Source organism: Elephantulus edwardii, unplaced genomic scaffold (assembly GCF_000299155.1).
Source record: "Elephantulus edwardii isolate Elephantulus edwardi_28Jun2011 unplaced genomic scaffold, EleEdw1.0 scaffold00148, whole genome shotgun sequence".
Classification (NCBI taxonomy): domain Eukaryota; kingdom Metazoa; phylum Chordata; class Mammalia; order Macroscelidea; family Macroscelididae; genus Elephantulus; species Elephantulus edwardii.
Window position 1 is genome coordinate 3,899,220 of NW_006399898.1, and position 20,942 is coordinate 3,920,161.

The 20,942-nt window shown below is 50.9% G+C and overlaps 1 protein-coding gene across 1 annotated transcript in view; it reads right to left on the reverse strand.

The window, feature by feature from the left end:
- The window catches only part of DNAH10 (dynein, axonemal, heavy chain 10), a 119,470-nt gene that overhangs the window by 96,939 nt on the left and 1,589 nt on the right, over nt 1-20,942 (reverse strand). Inside the window, exons 2-14 of the mRNA XM_006894627.1 lie at nt 19,006-19,121; nt 17,975-18,188; nt 17,463-17,620; nt 16,218-16,448; nt 15,483-15,673; nt 14,310-14,508; nt 12,638-12,832; nt 8,886-9,062; nt 7,042-7,167; nt 4,848-5,020; nt 3,606-3,757; nt 1,589-1,753; nt 172-379 (exon numbers count right to left, since the gene is read on the reverse strand). Of these exons, the coding sequence (XP_006894689.1) occupies nt 172-379; nt 1,589-1,753; nt 3,606-3,757; nt 4,848-5,020; nt 7,042-7,167; nt 8,886-9,062; nt 12,638-12,832; nt 14,310-14,508; nt 15,483-15,673; nt 16,218-16,448; nt 17,463-17,620; nt 17,975-18,188; nt 19,006-19,116 (2,300 nt within the window). The 5' untranslated portion in view covers nt 19,117-19,121. The remainder of the gene's footprint in view (nt 1-171; nt 380-1,588; nt 1,754-3,605; nt 3,758-4,847; nt 5,021-7,041; nt 7,168-8,885; nt 9,063-12,637; nt 12,833-14,309; nt 14,509-15,482; nt 15,674-16,217; nt 16,449-17,462; nt 17,621-17,974; nt 18,189-19,005; nt 19,122-20,942) is intronic.

The window sequence follows — 20,942 nt, forward strand, 5'->3', positions numbered from 1 at the left end:
TTTTTTCCCCAAAAAAGCGAACTAGGGGGAGGGGAGCTGAGTGGAAAATGTATAAAAATGAATGAATGGAAATCCAAGTTCTCTATAAACTTTCATTAAAATCTCAATTTAAAAAAATATAAAAAATAAAACACATCAACAACAAACCACGTAGCCAGAAGATGCACTTACTTCAGGATGAGCTTTGTCAGGACTTCGTAAATTCTGTTTTCCCAGAATTCATAGTAGGAGGCCAGTGTGGGGGCCTTGCCTGTGTTGGTGTGGACGACCAGACCCTCGACTTTGGTCAGCAGAGGTCCAATGGCAAGATACCACCTGGCCATGTGGTCCAGATCCTTGGCCCTTTCTTGTTCAATGTGCTCAAAGAACTCCTTCACCCCTGCAGAGGGAGACATGCCATCGACGCAACTGGTGGGTTCAGGAGAGGACAGAGGCTCAGCTCACAGGCACTCTGAGGGCAGCAGGACTGATCTGCACGCTACATGAGGGACAGACGACAATGAGGCATCATTGAACCCAAGCTCTGACATAGAACCAGGCCTCCTCTGGGGACTCTGGCCTCCAACCTCCAGGTGGCAGCTGCATGCACTTACCTTTCACACCAGCTACAGATTCCCAAGAAAAGACAAACCCTGAACAAACAAATAAAGACAGCCCTGTTCATCATCACGCTTCAAGAACGCAAACGGATGTGGGCGTTTTTTTTGCATTTTTGGACGGCCTGACTCGTCAGTCTCACATTCCTGTGAACATGTCCAAGACACCTCCAAATTCATGAACCCCCACAAAAACACAATTCACATTAATGTCACAACGTGCTTAGCAAAAGGAGCACGGGTGCCCGCAGACGGCCCTCGCGGAGTCCATTCCAGACCACGGACCTCGAGCCACTCGCACTAGTGTTTTGCTTCCCCAAGGCAGATAAAATGCTGCTGCCCTCCCCGTGCGTGAAGTATGCAGCAGTGTGGTTTTAAACAGAGTCTGGAACACTGTCAGAGTGAATAAAGCAGGACCTGGAGATGCGGACCGAGCACATGCTGCTGGGAAGACAGCGCCGAGAAAACTTCAATCTGTAAACAATGCTGAAATCGCAAAATACAAGGAAGCAGAGTGCGGTGAAACCAGATGTGCTTGTGGGGCCAGGGCCTCCTGCACCAGCATAACGGATGCAGCATGCGATAGAAAGAGAAGGAGCAGAAGCAGAGCCACCACACTTTTCTCATGGAAACTACGGAAGTCCTACGAGCTGGTGGAGGTGGTGGTGGCTGTCAGGTGCCATCGAGGCGGGTCCAATTCGCAGAACCCGCGAATAACAGAGGTGAGCCTGGCCCCGTCCTTCACCATCCTCTGCGTCCGTGGCAAGCTGGGGTCCAGTGTTATAGTCACCCTGTCAACCTGTTTGTTCAGGGTCTTATTCTCCCTCAGCTTTTCCCAGTGTGATGCCTTTTTCTAAGGCAACGTGCCCAGAGTCCGTGGGCTCCAATGTCACCATCTTTGTCTCTGAGGGTTTTGTTGGTCCACCCCGGGGATCATGGCCAAGGGCACATCGTGTTCAGTCCCCTGTCTGTGGGACGGAGGTCAGCCCTACCTGGAAGTTCTGCCCCGTTCTTGGGGATCGGGTATTTGAAGAGATTTATGGACTCTATCAAGGAGAGCCTGGAGGAAATGTCATCCGCATTCTTGTGAATCTTCTGGACAAGGGACTCGAATTTCCCGATGGCCTGTTTGCACCGATTTATGTAGTCAGCGATGCCTTTGGAGAAAAAGACAGACACACACGTGGTTTTCAACTCTGTGCACATCCCTCTGTTAGAGACTGAATTGTGTTCCCCCTAAAATACGTGATGTGTGGTTAATCCTAACTTCTGGGTGTAATCACATGTGGGAATGGCCACTCTTTGTTGTGTTAATGAGGCAGGATTAGCCTGGGATACACCTTCTGTCAAAGTCCTCTTTTAAAAAAAAAATTTAATTGTGATTTTAATGAAAGTTTACAGAAGAATTTTCATTCGTTTATTGTTGCATTTTCCTCCCTCCATCTCCCTAGTTTGCTTCTATTTTTTTTTTGTTTTTCTTAAATTTTATTTTATTTTTTTTTTATTTTAATGAACATTTACAGAGATTTTGGATTTCCATTCATTCATTGCTGCACCCTAGTTTGCTTAAAAAAAATTCATAGGGAGCTCTGGTGGCCTAGTGGCAAGAAGCTATGCTACAATCCCAAAGGTACACGGATTGAATCCACCAGATGCTTCACTGAAGAAGGAGGGGCAGTCTCCTCCTGTGCCAGTCAGATCTGAATTGATGGTATACAACAATAACTACAAAAATTATTTTAAAAAAATATATTCATTCACTGTTGCAAAATTTTCTTCCTCCTCCTCCCAGTCCACTGTGTAATGCACCTCTTATTCTGGACTATTGCTATATACATAATCCCTAATCATATAGTCCTTCTAAATAGTTCTTTCCCTCATCTCTGTTTCAATGCAGTGTTCATTACCCACTCTTTTCTTAGTCCTCCCAAAAAAAGTTTTCCATGTCAGTCTGGCTTTATAACAGTAGTGCTATACAGTATTTATTCTTTTGTGAGATATTTCACTCAGTTTAATATCCTCCAGGGTCACAAATGTTGTGTAATATTTTATGAGTTCATTGTTTTTCAGTGCTGCATAGTATTCCATTTTGTGAATCTATCTATCTGTTTTTCTTGTCATTCTTTAGTTGATGGGCACTTACGATTGTGAATAACACAACAATAAACATGGGTGTGCATACATCTATTTGGGTGATGGCTCTGGTTTCTTTAGGGTTTATTCCCGGGAGTGGAATTGCTGGGTCAAATGGTATTTCTATTTCCAACTTTTTGATAAAACATCAGACTGCCTTCCATTGTGGTTACACCACTTTACACTCCCACCAGCAGTGAATAAGGGTTCCCATCTCTCCACTACCACGCCAACATTTTTTGTTTGCTGCTCTGCTGAACTTTGCTACTATTGCTGGGGCAATGTCTTTAGAGATGACACAAAAGGAAAGGAAGATACCCATCCCATGAAGAACACCAGAGAACAAGGGAACAGAAGTCAAAGAGACAAAAGTCTTCCCCGCACCCAGGAGAGGTAGAAAGCCTTCCTCGAGCACAAGTACCCTGTGTCCAGCCTGCTAGCCTCCTGACCCATGAAATACTCCCTTACAGACATCATCACCTGCACCACCTTGGACATAGCAGCTCAAGGTAACAGAGGCCCCTCCTCCCACTGCCTTCCAATCTAGTCCAGGTCATGGTGGCCGCACTGGGGTCCTGGGCCTGGGAATCTTCACGGGAGTGGACTGCCCATCCTTCTCCCAAGGAGGACCTGGTGGATTTGAACCTCTGAACTTTCAGGTGCCTCCAGTGCTCCATAGAGACAAGGCCCAGCTAAAGTCTTGGGTTTAATTCCAAGGTCTACAAAATTGGCTTTAGAGACCCTTGAGAGGCAGTGGGTCGCCACATCTACACACACTTCGCACACGCATACCAATTTCAGCCCCACTGAAACCACCTGTGAGGATTCTTCTGGTGTCGCCCAGTGCGGAAGGTAACAGGCAGACGGGGCACGTACCGAGGGAGTTCCAGTTCAGCCGCTTGTATCCAGACCTGAACACGCGGACCAGTTCCTGGGAATGATCCTCCAGAAGGACAGACTCGGCCTCGTTCAGAGTTCCCAGGAGTTTGTGGTAGTGGTCCAGCACGCGCTGGATCCCATCTGTGTACCTGCGAGTCACACGGGGGCCGGGGACAGAAGCGGACAGTCAGGCCCAGGCAAAGCCCCCGGCCGGCTAACAGGGGGACCCCAAGATTTGCAGACATCTCAAGCGAGGCCACTCCTCTCGCTCATTTCCTCTCTTTCTACTTTTCTTAAATGAAAAGACTCTATGAAATCACAAGAGGCTTAGGGCTATTTGGGTGTTTGTTTTTAATCAACCCATGTCTCATCAAAACCTCATTGTGCTTTATCTTTCCTACCCCCAGAGCCATCTCATGCACCTAGTCTGATACATATTTTAAAACTGATTAAAACATATTTCAAATAGTTCAAAGATTTTATTTCTATCACGGTAAATGTGGTGTTGCTGTTAAGTGCCATCAAGTCATAGACACGACTCATAGCGACCCTACGAATGAAAGACCTGAACAGTTTGTATAATTTTCATCGTTTCTCCAAGTTCATAGGGTTTCTGAAGGCAAGCATTTCGGAAGCAGATGCCACTCCTGCTTCCAAGCCTGTTTTAATCGGGGAGCTCCACCAAACACTGTCCACCATGGGTAACCGTCATCGCATTTGACATATTAATGTCACAGTGTTCAGCATCACAGCAACCACGAGCTACCTCTGTACAGCCAATGGTAAATAGCAAGATAAAAAAAGCGAACACAAGACCCACGGCCATTAAGTTGGCCCCAGTCCACAGTGACATTCCCTGGGGTTTTCAAGTCCGTCAATCTTTAAGGAAAGAAACGACCCATCTTGTTCCTAAGAAGCAGCTATTCATAGAAGCCTCGAACTACCAAACTTCTGGTGAGTCCAACACCAGAGCTCCTTAACATCACCCCTAAGCCATGAACATTGAATCAGTTCCAACGGTGACCTCACTGGGTTTCCAAGGTTGTAGATGGGACAAGAGAATACCCATCTTTCTCCCAAACAGTGGCTAGTGGGTTTCAAACCGTCAACCTTTCAGTGAGCCCCCCCAACAGCAGCGCTCCTTAAACAGCAACAGCTGTCATCAATCGCTTTGGGGCGGAGGGTCCTCCAACACTGTTGGACAGACATGAGCCGGGACCGGAAGCCGCTGCCTCGTACCTAAGGAACTTGTCCTCCTGCAGAGCCACGTTCCTGGCGAGCTCGGGGACCACGAAGCCCAGCTGCTCCAAGTACTTGGTTTCGTTAATGATCTCTCTGAGGGTGGGAGAGAAGTTTATCACAAACACCACGCCGCGCTCGGAGCTGGGGGCCTCGTCGGAGACGGTGGCAGGCTGTGGGAGAGACGTTGCGTCAGGCCTGATGACAGAACAAGTAGCATCCGAGCCATAAACCTAAGCTGGCTGTTGCTGGCCAGCTGACCGCGGCCACAGCACCCCCCTCCCTACGCATACCAGAGCAGCACGGGAGCCGTCGGGACGCAGCTGGCCAGGCCAGCGCCCAGGGCCCCTCACACATGGGAGCTGGCAACCTACGGCTCAAACCACGAGAAGACAGGTTTGCGTGGTGCATCAGCGTTTGAAATGAATGTTCTCAAATCGTCAACCTTTGAAAATCAGACAATTCTGTATAAAAATCCAAAACTCCACCGTAACTGCCACCCAAGCAGATATACGCACAGCCATGTTTATTGCAGCTTTGTTCGCAATAGCAAAGATTTGGTAATAACCCAACTTCCCATCAACGAATGGATAGAGAAGCTGTGGTATATTCACACAATGGAATACTACGCTGCATTGAAAAACAAGGAACTCATGAAATATTATGAAAAATGGGTGACCCTAGAGGACATTATGCTGAGTGAAATATCTCAGTCACAAAAAGACAAATATTGCATAGTGCCACTATTGTAAAACAGGACTGACATCAGGATTGAGGGAAGGCAGAAAAGGAGGGGAGGAATGATGTATACTGCATTGAAACAGATGAGGGAGAGAACTGTTTAAAAGGGATATATGATTGGGTATTATTATCATGACAGGAGTCCAGAATAAAGGCTGCATAGTGGAATGGATTTGAGGAAGAGATTGTACAACAATGAAAGAGTTTTTCTTTTACTTTTCAGAGAGTGAATTGGGGGGAAAGGGTGGGCAGGGAGAAAAGTGCAACAATGAATGACTGGAAACTCTGTCTCTGTAAACTTTCATTTAAATTAATATTTTAAAAAAATGAAAACGAAAATCCACAACTCCTGCAATGGAGAGCTGTGATTTCTGTGTGCAGCAAAGGTGGGCTCGAGGGAGGATTTGCTGTTCTGACAGAGTGCAGGCAACGCAGGTCTACATCTCCCCTGACCCCCGAGTCTCCTCTGCGCCCACTCTGGTCAGCCTTGGCCCCAGGTTGCCTCCAGCCTGGGGCCTACCCTGCACCCCAACCGTCCATGCCCTCCTCCCCAGTCTCCCATGGCCCCCGGCTGCTTCAGGCCTCCCTGGCCTCTACGTGGCCTCTGGCCCTTTGGCTTGTGAGTCTGATCCAGCTCCTTGTCACTTGTACCAACCACAGAATCTCAGAGACCAAGCTTTGCCAGGCCCAGGTCTCTCCTCCTCACGGCGCTCTCAACACTAGCACCACACGCATCTATAATGAATCCTTGCGTATTGAGCACTTACTGTATGCAGCAGGCTGAGCTCTAAGTTCAAGGGCGAGTCAAGGAAGCGGCACTTTGCTGCAGCTCAAACGTCAGCTATTCCACAGGTTTCAACTCGTGGTTTACACAGTCATCTCACCAGATCCCACCCACATTATCAGGACAGAACTGAGGTCTGGGGCCCCTGGGTCTCTGATGACAACATCATACTCTCTCCATTCGGCTCTGCTCTCTCTTCCCCAGCATCCCCTGCCCTTCCTTGTCGTCAATGCTTCAAGCACCCATCAGCTCTCCGAATGAGAGTCAATAACATCACACCTCAAGAAAATGACAGGTGTCACCCTCTCCCAAGGCCACCGTGATCTGGGACCAGAGGGCAGTGGTGGTCAGGGAGACCCGGGTCCCATTCCCGGCCAGTGCGTCTCCTGTGTCTCAGTGGATGCCTGTGTGTGGCTAAGATGCTGTGTGTGGCTAAGTTTCAGAGGCACTTCCAGAATCAGAGAGATGAGGAAGAAAGGCCTGGTGATCGCCTTTCAGAAACCAGTCAAGAGAAACCCGGCCGACTGCAGAGGGTTGATGCACAGCTATCATGGGAGGACTGGTCATGGGCTGGCGCAGCTCTGTGCCGTCACACACTGGGCCTGAGGGAGTCGGGGACAGCCTGGACAGCAGCGGGGACCGCCACCCGTTGCATCCAGCAGTCCGTACCTTGGTCAGCAGACTCTTCTTCATCAGGTTCGGGAGGACCTGCTCGGTCAGCTCTCGCCACTGTTCGTACTTCCGGTCCTCATAGTCCTTCATCCTCTTGGCCACCTCCAAGTACTTCTGTTTGACCTACCAGAAAAGTCCAGCGCCAGTCATTTGGTCCTAGAAAAATCTCACTTCCACATCGCTTATATTTTTTATCTTTGCAATCACTTGCTATGCATCAGAGAGCTGGACGATGACTAGGGAGGATAGAAGGAGAATTGATGCCTTTGAGCTGTGGTGCTGGAGAAGAGTATTGAACGTACCATGGACTGCCAAGAAAACAAACAGATTCATCCTGGAGAGGGTTAAATCGGTACACTCCTTAGAGGCAAGAATTCTGAAGCTTCATCTGACATACTTTGGACATGTTGCAAGGAGGGACTGGTCCTTGGAGAGGGACGTCATGCTTGGGAGGGTGGAGGGACAGTGGAGGGACAGTGCAGGAGAGGAAGACCCTCTATGAGGTGGATTGATTCAGTGACTGGGGTAATCAGGATGGGTGTGTCAGAGGCAATGCGATTGGCACAGGACAGTGCAGGGTTTAGGGCTGTTGTACATAGGGTCGCTATGAGTCGCAGGCAACTTGACGGCACATAACAACAAACAAACATGTACACACTATGGGAGAGGAAGTAGACAGAATCCCGTGAATCTTGGAGAACTGATTTGAGAAGGAATCCACTGTTGTCAAGTTGATTCTGACTCCCAGGAAACTTCCCTGCAGGTTTTCCGAGCCCGCTCTTCCTCCTGGAACACTGTCACGTCTGTCTCCCAAGGAACAGCTAGTGGATTTGAACCACCAACCTGAAGGTTAACAGCCCAACATTTACGACATCATACAACCAGAGCTCCTTTTGTTTATGATGACGTGACTTAAAACCTGAGACGCCCATCACACTCGGAACTGGACTCCTCAACTCACGTGGCTCAACTTTCAACCAAGCAACAAACACATCCACAAGGTGAATAAAGACACCAGAAACGACAGCGTTCCTGAACACAACCAGCCGCACACAGTCGAGAGTGTGGTCAGGAAGAGCAGAGGCAGGAGGGACGGAAATGGGAAGCACAGGAGGGAAGTGGGTGGAGTGCTGTCACTTGCAGGGACCACGAGCAACGTCACAGAACAAAACATGCATGAATTGTCAGGTGAAAAATGAATCTGCAAGAGAAAAAAAAAGCCAACTTGGGGCGGGGAGTGGTAGGGAGGAAAATGTGCAACAACAAATGAATGGAAATCTAAGTTTTTGGTACATTTTCATTAAAATGACAATAAAAATTATTTTGTAAAAGAAGAAAAATGAATTTGTTCTATATATACTTTCACCCAAGTCACACACAAAAAATGTTCTGAAACAGAAAGAAATAGTGTGATTGGTATATGCTTTGCAGTGTATATTTTCAACTATTTTTTTCCAAATTTTCAATACCCATTTATTATATAAGAGTATTCACTTACTAACAAATTTTAATTTGGCAGAGACAGGCTAGATTGTATTGGCACCACTTGTCTCTTTAATTTTAAAAAATACGGAACGCTTCACGAATTTGCATGTCATCCTTGCGCAGGGGCCATGCTAATCTTCTCTGTATCATTCCAGTTTTAGCATATGTGCTGCCGAAGGGAGCACAATTTTTTTTTTTAAAAAAAAAAGGATTCCTCCATGAGAAGATCGTAGAGGTAAAAAAACGTAGCAAGGAGTGTAGAATTGGGGAGCACAGGCAAGGCCCTCAAAGCTGCAGGCCCACCGCGAGTGGCCCAGGCAGTGCAGCCTCTGGGCCTGGACAGTCACAGCACGCACCTCCCTGCCCCGGTCGCTGTCCAGGATCTCCGCCACCTCCTGGAAGCGGAGGATGGTGTGTTTGATCCGGTGGAAGAGCGAGCGTTCCCAGTAGATGGCACCGGCCACCGGAGGGTGGTTCTTGCACAGAGGTGGGTTGTCCAAGTTCTGCACAAACAGCTTGTTCACTATGTCGATCTGGAAGCAAACAGACGTGGTCTGTGAGCAGGGTGAGGCGGGCCCCCCAAGTCTGCCCCTTTTAGGGAACGGGGATGTTGTTGTTGTTCTTATGTTCCATTGAGTCAGTTATTCGTAATGACCTTTTGGACAACAGATCTGACACCTGCACTAGCCTGTACCGTCCTTACCACCTCCGACACCCGGAGGCCACGCACATGTCCAAAAATAGAGTCTAAGATACCAAGTTCCATTTTCACTACTCTCCTTATCCAATGTTGTTGTTGTTATGTGCCGTCGAGTCGCTTGCGACTCATAATGACAAGAGCCCTAAATGCCGTTCTATCCTGTGCCAACCTCACCGTCTCCGACACACTCATTCTCACCACCCCAATCATAGAATCGATCCATCTCATCGAGGGTCTTCCTCTCCTGTGCCGCCCCTCCACTCTGCCAAACGTGATGTCCCTCTCCAAGAACTGGTCCCTCCTTGTAACATGCCCAAAGTATGTCAGATAAAGCTTCAGAATCCTTGACTCCAAGGAGCATTCCGGCTTCACCTTCTCCAGGACAAACCTGTTTGTTCTCCTAGCAGTCCATGGTATATTCAACACTCTTCTCTAGCACCACAGCTCAAAGGCATCAATTCTCTTTCTATCATCCCTATTCACTGTCCAATTCTCCGATGCATAGCACTACATGTTTCAATACTCCCTAGCGGTGTGTCCATTTCCTTAAACACCTGCAAACTGGGCACACGGAGTATATATGATGAGTTGAATTCTTGCTCTCATAACTCCATAGAGTTAACTGACTCAGAGCCAAGCTCCTGACCTCAGGTTTTCTGGGGGCTGGCTGTAAATCACATGGGAGGAGACTGAATTTTTCCCCTTGTGGAGTCTCTAACAGGTTCAAACTTCTGGCAGGGTGCTGGCTCTGAGTTCACATCTCAACGCCCTACAGGCTGCACCACCAGAGCACTATGAGAGAGTTCTCAGAAAGCCTAAAATCCAGCCTGGACACAACAATGCCACACCCCGATTTTTTTTTGGTGCCGAAACCCGGGATCGAAACCCCGATTTTAAAAGAAGCCTTTTTGGGTAATCCGTTAGGTGTAACCAAACCTGACCAGACACCAGAGTGAGTTCCAACATCAACTGACAGGAGACACGAGTCACAACGTCCACCGTTTGATTAGGAGCCCCACGCTTAACCTCCCGTGCCACCAGGACTCCTTGTTACACATGAAATCAAAGAAAAGGGAAGTCAAAACACTTTTTACAGCAAGGAGAGATGGGGGCTTGATTAAATGAGTTTCAACTTTGTTCTCCTTAAGGAGCTGTTTCCAGAAAAAGATGCATCCTGATTGAATTATGACTGCAAATAACAAATACGTGTTATTTTTATGAAAGGAAGGAAGAACACCAAAATCATTAAATAGGGCTGGAAGGGATCTTTACAGAAGACTTGCTAAGATTCCAATTTAAAATCTCTTTACTCAACCTACCGGTATAGCAGTATTGGCTCAAGAATGTTGAAAATCAAAGTCCTCATATTTGGAGTTTTTTATTAAAAAAAATCAAGCGTCTACAAGCTCCCTGGCGTCACCTAGGTTCTGACTCACAGCGGACCACGGTCAGGTCTGTCCAGGAGTCGGTCCACCCCTCTCCCTCCTGACATAGAGGGCACTGCACCCGCAGGCCTCGAGTCTGGCATTTGTACCCCCAGCCTGGCTTCTTGTTGAAATGGAAAGGTTGGCAGCTAGAACCTGCCAGCGAGTGTGAGAAACTTGGCAATCAGTGCCAGGGAAGCCCTGAGAGGCCATTCCACTGTCCCAAAGGGGTCACCAAAAGTCAGAATGGACACAACGGCCCCACACAGCTGCCGTGCCTTTCCTCATGGCCGGAGCTAGGCCTCCTCCTACCACTGCAGGCTGACCCGGGGAGGGAGGCAGCGGCTTCAGTTCTGGATCACCCCCCATGAAGCAAAGACCCCCGTGAAGTGGGAAGTCACAGAAAGGCACTGTGTCTGCACTGTGCTGCCTGGAGGAAGCAAACAACAAGAGGAGGATGAGAACGTCCGAAAGAGTGTGAGAACAGCTGACCGGAAACATGAAGAGGGAGCACGCTGCCGGAGAAACTGTGACAAGGGGCCTGCCTGACCCAGGGGGGCCACAAACCTTCCATGTCTCAACCTGAAATACGCTGACGTGTGAGAAAACGAGGCTTCTCCAACCTCCTGACCTCAGGGGCCGATCAAGACATAAAGTAAGTAACACAGCAATCATTCACTTCTTACTGGATTTCCCCACATCAACAAGCCCGTACTGCTTCGAGAATCTGTGTCACATGACAGGAGTACTTGGGGAAATCCGAGTTGCCCTGGATTTAGACGGGCAACAGTGGGATTCAACGCACTCCCCTCTGCCAACAGGGCTTCTATCGCCCAGGTGGCCGCCAGCGGCCCCCACCTCTTTGCAATACTGGGCAAGGATGTCGTTGAACTTCATCATCATCTGTCGATTGATCGCCTCCCGTGACCGGATGTGCTTAAACTTCAGCAGCATGTCAAACGCTGCTTCCGCTGAGCGCAGCGTCTTGAAAGACTCGTCAATGAAGCTTTTTGCTTCTTTCTCAATAACCTGAAAAGGGAAAAAAAAAGAAAGTCAAGAAAAAAGGCCTCATTCTGATGTAGTTATTTCTCTAAAACAAAGCAGAGGAGAAACACACAGAACTGACAAATCCATGGGAAGGGTTTCTATCGCTGTTTCGGGGAACACTGGTGCCCAGTTACCAGCTGTGGACACACCGCATTTGCTCACTGCTCATCCCGCTTGCCCCTCCCGTGATACTCGGTCACAGAATGTGAAGTCATGAGGTATTAACTGCAGAAGATCAAAGCCTGCAGCCTTCAATGTGGATTACATCTCACATCTCACACTCCTCCCCACTGGACCAATATGCAGAATCACGATAGTTGGAGAAAAAAAAAATTAGTATTGTAGGGAGCTCTGGTGGCCTAGTGGCAAGATGCTGCACTGCAATCCCAGAGGTACACGGTTCGAATCCACCAGATGCTCTGCTGGAGAAGGAGGGGCAATCTCCGCCTGTACCAGTCAGATCTGATTTGATGTTACACGTAAAAATAATACAATTTTTTAAAAAATCAAACAAAAATTAATGTTGCTAATTATTTCGTTCCACTTGGGTCCACATCAACATCCACAGAACTAGCAGACAAGAAATCAAAAGAGACGCTGCACTGGAAAATACCTATTCCCAAAGGCCTCTCTCAAGTGTGTTAAAGTAAGCTTAGAGTGAAAGAAGTTATCAGCGTGAAGACGCTAGCCACGGTCTTTTCAAGTGCTTCCCCAAAGCTAACACAACGAATCAGGAAGACTGGTGAGGAATTGATGCTTCTGAATGGTGCTGCTGGCAGGGTACTGACCATTCCTCAGGACAGCAGTGCGGTGTGCCGTGGTCAGCACCCCCGGAGCTCCCCACATTGACCGAAGCACAACTAACCCCACCACACATTTCATCCAGGCGACACACGGCGCCCACTTCCACGGTGCCCTCAGTGGGTGCGCCACTTGCCAGGACTTCGATCTTGAAGTCGTCCATCACGTATTTCCAGTACTGGGAGGACTTGATGCTGAAGGGGTCGAAGGTCAGGTTCTCCATGGGGCTGACCAGGCTGTCTACTCTGCACAGGACATCGTCAATGCGCTTGGGGTCTCCGGTCACGGCCTTTAGCTCTGGACCGAAGATGGTATAGAATTCCTCTATCACCTGCGGCAAAGCACATGAAACACAAGGAGGGGCTGCCTTCCCGTCTCCTCTGGGATGTGCGGAGGACGCTCGGATGTTCTGTCCGCATCGCCCTGGTGGCCAGTCCCGCAGGCTCCCTGCATCCAGCACAGAGCCCTCGGCTTACGTGTCCACCCCATGGAGGACACCCAGATGGCTCCACGCTGCCTTCACGGCCCTGCCTGCTTCTCTGACCTCATCCCATGCCTCTTACCACGTAGGGCAAGCACTGGGCTGAGGGTCGAACCCACGGGGAGAAAGACGGGGCTTCTGCTTCTGTAAAGATCACAGCCTGAGAACCCCAAAGGGACGGTTCTCCTCTGTCCTCCAGGGTCACTCACTGGGAGGCCAAACAAATCTGACAAAAGAGGGCCTGCCTTTCCCCACCTTCATGTGTAATCCCAACTGTCTCCCTAAGACCTAAGGGAGCTCTGGTGGCTCAGTTTTAAGGAGCTGTGCTGCCAACCCAGAGACTCGTGGTTCAAATCCACCAGCTGCTCTGGAGGAGAAAGATGTGATTTACGGCCTCAGAAAACCTGCTGGAGGGTCAGCTACGGGTCGCCTCTGACTCAATGATTACACAACAATTACTACTACCGTCTACCTGACCTGTCACAGCTGAGTCAGATCGTGGTGGCCCCCCGTGTGTCGGCGTTCCCACGCCTCGTGCTTGGAAGTGGGCTGACAGCCCTTTCTTCCAGGTGCCTCGGGGTGCGGTGGAACCTCCTGACGTTACGTCAGCAGCCGAAGAGGGTCATCATCTGTGCACCCAGGGAGCCCTCCCGCGGAGGCTGGGGTCAAGGCGGGAACCCGTCCCCAGCATCAGGCACGGCCTGCCAGGCCCTGCCCCCACATCTCATACAGAGGGGCCACAGAAGACACGCTGCCCTTCGGCACCCCCTTTTTCCTGGCTGCCCCTGGGCCTCCCACCCTCATCCTGGCTGCCCCTGGGCCCCCCACCCACATCCTGGCTGCCCCTGGGCCCCCACCTACGTCTTGGCTGCCCCAGGGCCCCCACCTGTGTCCTGGCTACCCCTGGGTCCCTGCATGTGTCCTGGCTGCCCCTTGGCCCCTGCCTACGTCTTGGCTGTCCCTGGGCCCCCCACCCACATCCTAGCTGCCCTGGGCCCCCACCCACATCCTGGCTGCCCCTGGGCCCCTGCCTGTGTTCTGGCTACCCCTTGGACCCCACCTATGTCCTGGTGGCCCCTGGCCCCCCCGCCCCCCGCGTCCTGGCTGGCCCTCAGCACCCCGTGTTCTGGCTTCCCCTGCCCCTGGGCCCCCACCTGTGTCCTGGTTACCCCTGGGTCCCTGCATGTGTCCTGGCTGCCCCTTGGCCCCCGCCTGCGTCCTGGCTGCCCCTGGGCCCCCCACCCCTCAGGTCCTGGCTGGCCCTCAGCACCCCCTGTGTTCTGGCTTCCCCTGCCCCTGGGCCCCCACCTGTGTCCCAGCTGCCCACCTGCAGCACGTCGTAGAGGTCCTGGCAGATGCTCGCCATGTAATCCGTCCTCTCAAACAGCCGCTTCCGGTCGAACTCCCACCGCGCCTCCCTGCCCGAAGCCTCGATCTTGGCCCGCACGTCGAAGTAGGACTTCTTCCACAGCATGAGGGTTTCCTTGGCCTCCAGCGTTTTGTGCTGGGCGCTGGCTCGGTTTTCTCTGTGGACAAAGTGTCACCGTGAGGGGTGGTCCCCAGCCCACTCTGCTCGGAGGTCATTTGCAAGGACAGGGCCAAACTGCAATGGCGGATAGGGGTCATCTTGGCTGGAGCTTTCCACCCACCCTCTCTGGCCCCGGGTTCCCCCAGCAGCTGAGCCCTGTAACTCTGTGCTGTGTGATTCCAGCTACAGGAAGGTTCCAGGAGGGGCAAAGCAGGGCAGCGACTGCCTGGGGTTTGAGAACAGGAGCCTTGGGGGTGTCGTGCATGACTAAACAAAAGGTTGCTAGTTCATATCCACCAGTCACTCCTTGGTAAATACATGGGCTGTCTCTTCCTGTCAGCATTTACAGCTTTGGGGACCCAGTGCAGGGGCCCCGTGAGGCAGGACCAAGACCCCAGCAGTGAGCGTGGGGGGTGTTTGGAAAGGCACTCTGGTGGCACAGCTGAGGGCACAGAAGGATGAACATCTCTGGAGGTTCGAAGCCACCAGTGGTCTCCTCCTTATAAGATGGGCAGCCTCAGAACCCCGGTGGACAGTCACCTGCATCAGAACCGAGTCAGTGGTGGTGGGTTCGTGTTTGGGGAGGTTAAGATAGAAAATGGGGAGTCTCAATGGTGAATGCTACTGGGCCCCAGAGTTCTACCTGGGGTGGTAAAAACATGTTAAAACTGTGGTCACAGATGCCCAATTTTGAGAAGACCCTAGAAGCCACGGAGCTGAGCCTTCTCAATGAGTGCCCCGTAAGGTGCGTGAGGTGAGGGCTCAGTTCCACAGCCAAACCCAACACCGCTGAGCTCATTCCAATTCACGACAGTCCCCATCAGCTTCACCCGTCTTTACCCCGCAGAGCGGCTGGTGGGCTCAAACCAGAGACCTTCCCGTTAGCAGCCCCGCACATCACACACTGCCCCAGCATCGTGAACGTCTCGGTAACCCAGGAGCGGAGGCTCGCAGCGCCGGGCGGCGCCTCACCTGAACAGCGTCCGCAGGTTGACCACCTTGCAGACCCGCTCGGCTATGGCCCAGGCGATGCGCTCCATGAGCGGGATCAGCCGCTCGTCCCTGTTGTAGTGCCGGGAGATGGTCCAGACCATGCGGAGGGCGCTCACCATGGACGGGATGGTCTCCAGGACCACGTGGAAGCCCGTGCCGTGCGTGATGTTCTGAGGGGGGACAGGAGTCAGGCCGCGTCCCCGAGCTGGGGGGCCTGAGAAGGGAACGGGGTCTAGCACACAGAAGCAGTGCGTGGCGGGGCCTCCAGTGCTGATGCAAAACACAGACACGACGGGCCACTAAAGGGGATCACACGTGGAGACGTGGCCACAACGTTGTTAGGGCCTTCAGGTCAAACTCGACTCATGGCGACCCCAGGAAGAGCAGGTGGGAACCTCGCCTGTCCTGTTCAGCATCGGGGTCTCTGCCACCCGCAAACCCACCACTGCATCATGGACGGGGTCAGCTCCTCTCCTCGAGGGTCCCTTTTCCTCGCTCTAAAGTGTGAGCGTGTGAATGAAGAGACAATAGATGTGTAAAGATGAATATATATGTTTAAAAACCAAACACATTTCACCACTTAGGGCTTAACAGCTCCCTGGGGACTGTGGCATGAGAGTTCCCTAGATGGGTATGACAGGACCTGCACCTTGAGGTGGGGGCCACCGTGGAGAGAGGCAGGGCCAGGGTGGACGGGTCGAGGCACGCACTCACCTTGAAGTGGCGTTCCACCGTGGAGAGGAAGCGCACGTTATCAGAGGACTCCATGTGCAGCTTGAAGAGCTCAGACAGGACTGGCTGAAGATTGACCAGAATCATCGAGTCCGACTCCTTGATGACCTCCAGGACCTTCCTGACGACTGGGAGCTTCGTTTGCTCACAGAGGGCACTGAGGGTGGCGTTCCGTTCCCGCCAGAAATCGATTTCCGCCAAGGGGCCATTGCCCTGAGGGGGTTCCGGGAGCACACAGACAGAGAGCTCAGTTGCCCGAGTGGATTGGGCATCACCCTTCTCCTCCTAACTGCATTCCTTTTAACACCAGTCTGCATGAATGTGGGACCAGAAACAGCTACAAGGCTGGTACCAGGAAGGAAATGAGACCCACAGAGTGAGGAAGCTTGATCTAACTGTACCTGAAGCCAACCCTGCCTCTGGGCTTCTCCGTCATGTGAACAAGCAAGCATCCTTGCTGTGTGCCATTTGAGTTGGACCCCCTATGCTTCACAGCCAAAGCACCTGGATTATAACACTGTTGTCTGTTTTAACTCGGACACTAACTGGTTGCCACGTAGTTAGGGGTTAACTGTGTCCCCTAACCTGGCTAGGTCACAATTCTCAGTGTTGTGTGATCCGATGTAATTATCATGTGTGTTGTAAACCCTCATACCTCTCATTATCAGTAAGCCAGGATTAAAGGCAATTAGGTTAATGAGGCAGGATACAAGCTACAGGACTCGGCTGTATCTCCAATCAGTCTCCTCTGAGACCGAGAAGAGATGAAATAAATGAGCAAGCAGAGGTCAGAGAGAACCCAGAAACAGCAAGAAAAAGGAGCTGGGGGCAGAGCACCCAGGGTCCCTGTGCTGAGCATCTCCTAGACCCAGGGGAAAACAGATGCTAAGATACATGGGGGTCCCTGAGGGACGCTGGCCCCCAAATGCTGAGAGGAGATGAGGACCTCCCTCCTACACTGTCAGCCGACACAGAAAGCAAGCCTTCCTCCAGAACAGGCACTCAGTTTGGACTTCTATCGTCCTAAACTTCAAAGGAGTACATTTCTGTTCGTTAAAGCCACCCCCTTTTGATCTTTGTGATAACAGCGTTAGAAAATGAAGAGACACAATAACCACAGAAGCCCCAACAACAGATGGCCATTGTGTTTGCGTCCATCTCTGATGAAGTTCCAAAACAGTGCCCAGCGTCCCAAGCACAAACTGACGGACTTCATGCCTCTCTAACCTGGGGGGTCTTCTTCAGCTGGTCCTCAACAGCCGTGGAGATCTGATTCAGCCAGTTGATGACGCACTGCTCCAGGATTTCCACTGTCTCCTGGTCAGCGGCCAGCTCAGACACCTCTCCCTCCACACTGACGCTGGGCATCTCCAACTTGATCTCCCCTGGAACAACCAGAGCCAGCGGGTCCATCCCTCGTCCCAGGGCCACCTTGTCCACCCATGAGCACACAGTTCCAAGCTTCATCACAGATCAAAACAGGAAAGCTCAAGTCCTCCGCCGCTTTCCTAAAGTCATTGTATTTCCTGGTAGCCCAGGGGTTATGCAGCATGACTACTAACTGAAAGGTTGGTGGTTTGAAACCATCACCCTTCCGAGGGAGAAAGGTGAGGCATTCCACTTTCATAAAGATTGAGTCCCATAGGGTCACTCTGAATGGAGGTCAACTCAGTGGCCACGGGCCTGGCTTGAGATTTTTTTTGGGGGGGGAGAGGAGTGGCGCAGGGATGACACCTCACCTTCAAGCTGCTGCATGGTCCTCTGGATGTGACTTATGAATTTGTGGATGTTCATCAGGAACTCGTCCCGTATCAGCTGCACGCTGTGGTACTCCACTGCCTCCCCCGGCATGGAGGGGAGGTTGAACTCATACATGGAAGATGCAGAGATCTCCAGCGTGCCCATGCTTGAACCCAGCTTGTGCTGATTGAAGGACAGAGCCTGGAGGAACACCTGCAATGCCAAGTTCATCCCACACCATTCTCAGGGAGACCTGTTCTCAAGTGCCTCTCGTTTTATACATTCCAAGGGGCTGCGGTGGGGACAGTGTCACTGCATCAGCCCCCGAGCACAGAGGCAAAGGGGGAGCAGTTATACCAGATACAAGGAGCTCTGGCAATTTCTTAGGGTTTGGGCTATAAACCAAAAGGTGGGCACTTCAAACCCACCTCTTTCTCTGTGTGAGAAAAGAGGCATTCTCTTCCCATGATTCCCACCTTCAGAAGCCCAATAGAGAAAGGCTAGGAGTCAAAATAAACTCCACGGCCACGAGTTTTTACCCAGGTAATCCAGCCCTGGTGGTGTCACAGTTAAAGCAGTCAGCCACTAAATCAAAAGGTCGCTAGTTTGAACCCACCCACCGCCCTGTGAGGAACAATGCAGCAGTGTGTCTCCCAGAAAGCTGACAGCTGTGGAAATCCCACTGGGTAGAATCAATGAGGATGAGGTCCTTCCAAGGTGATCTGAGGGTAAGAATTTTAGCCACTCCCCTAAGACAAGTACCCAGGGAGCCTGGTGGTGCTCTAGGGTAAGCGCTGAGCTGCCAATCATAATGTTAGTGGTTCAAGTGGACCAGCCCCAGTGTGAGAGCAGTGTGTACTTGTTTTTCCTGGTTCTGCCCCAACTGTGAGCTTCGAGGGTGCAAGCTCACCTCTATCCTGGTCCCCACTTGGCCATCAAAGCCCCAATATGTCAGCTCAACCTTAGAGGAATAAGTGAATCCTGAGCCCACGTCCCTAAAATGCTGATATCTTGCCACGTCCACGCTTACCTGGCCGAGAACATTCTTCAGGTAGAGCAGTACGCTGGCATTTATAACGCCATACTCCAGGATCTCGGGCATCACTTCCATAGCCTCCCGCATGTCTGTAGCTTCTGTCATGGGCTCTGGTGCGGGCAGACACAGAGAGTAAGGTCAAGGGGGGAAAGTCAAGGTCAAGATCTTAAAGCAGACTCACTGCTGTCCCACCGGAGACCCCTCAGCCTTCGAGAAGTGGCACCAGAACTGGCTTGCTCTGGGTCATGGGCGAGACCAGCAGCCGGGGAGAGCCAACATGTGTGAGCAACTTGGCAGAAGTGGGTGCAGGCCCAGATGAGGAGAGAAACAGTCTGGGTTTGCTGACTTCCTTGCTTTGGCCGTCTCCCCTCCCTCCTCCTCAATTCACCATCAAAGCTATATTTTGAGCCCTGGGTTTCTTTGGGGTTTATATATATACTTTTTTATTTTTATTATTATTAATTTTAATGAAAATTTACAGATATTTTGGATTTCTATTCATTGTTGTACTTTTCTCCCTGCCCACCCCTCCCCTCCAGTTCATTCTTCTCTTTGAAAAGTAAAAAAAAATTTCTTTCATTGTCATCCAATCCCTTCCTCCAAGTCCACTCCACTATGCAGCCTTTGCTCTGGACTCCTGTCATAACAATAATACCTAATCATATATACCTTTTAAACAGTTCTCTCTCTTATCTGTTTCAATGCGGTATACATAATTCATCCCATCTTTCTCAGTCTCCCCTCAACCCTGATGTCAGTCCCGTTTTACACCAGTGGCCCTATGCAGGATTTGTCCTTTTGTGACTGAGGTATTTCACTCAGCATAATGTCCTCCAGGATCACCCATTTTGAATAATATTGCATGAGTTCCTTGTTTTTCAATGCAGCGTAGTATTCCATTGTGTGGATATATCACAGCTTCTCTATCCACTCGTTTGTTGATGGGCACTTAGGTTGTTTCCAACTCTTTGCTATTGTGAACAAAGCCACTATAAACATGGGTGTGAACCGTGGGTTTTTGCAGACATATTTTACTGTGGTACATTCATGTCATGAAGGGACTCATGAGCCCCCCCCCAAAAATACACGTCGATGTAGCTGGGCCAGGAGCCTCGATGTTTGTTTGGAATGCAATGACTTCCTGCAGCATTGTGGACGACCTGGCCATGGTGGGGCCTGATGTGGTCAGCCCATTGGGTGTAGAAGGATTAAGGGCGGCCATTAATTAATGGAGATTAATTAATAACCCCACTACGTCCCTGACCTGGTGTTAGGGGTGTCCCCGTGCACTGTGGTCAGCATTATCTTTTATTTTAAGAGCAGTGAAAGGAGAGAGACATGAGCACAGAGGGATGGAGCTCAACATCACCATGAAAGAAGAAAGAACCAGGTCCCCCATGCTGAGAACCTCCTAGACCTAGGGCCAGACTGCTGTCAGCCACGTGGAAATTTCCAAGACCTCATTCCTAAAGAGTGAGCCAGGAGAGAGAGAGAGCGCGAGAGAGAGCGCTCCCTGAAAGCTGGAGCCACTCTGACCTGTTGGACCAAGAGAGGAGACATTCGTGTGAGTCCCCACCCCCCACTGTGGCGTCTCTGCCCCAGCAGCCCCAGGAAGCAGAGTATCAGTCATTGAAGTATTAGTCTCCCACAAAGACAGGCAAGCCCTCCTCCATGCTGTGACACGGATGAATCTTGGACATGGGTTGCTGAGTGGGGGGAATCAGCTGTAGAAGGACAAACACTGCTTGATCCTATTTACAGGAAATCTCTAAAACAAGCAAACGCATAGAGACATAGAGCAGGTGAGAGGAGGCCAGAGCAGGGGAGGGGGAAGAAGGAAGAGGGAGCCACTGATGAAAGGGTGTTAAGTGTCCATTAAGAGCGATGAAGGGAGGGGAACTATGGTGGCCTAGTGGAAAGAAGCTGTACTG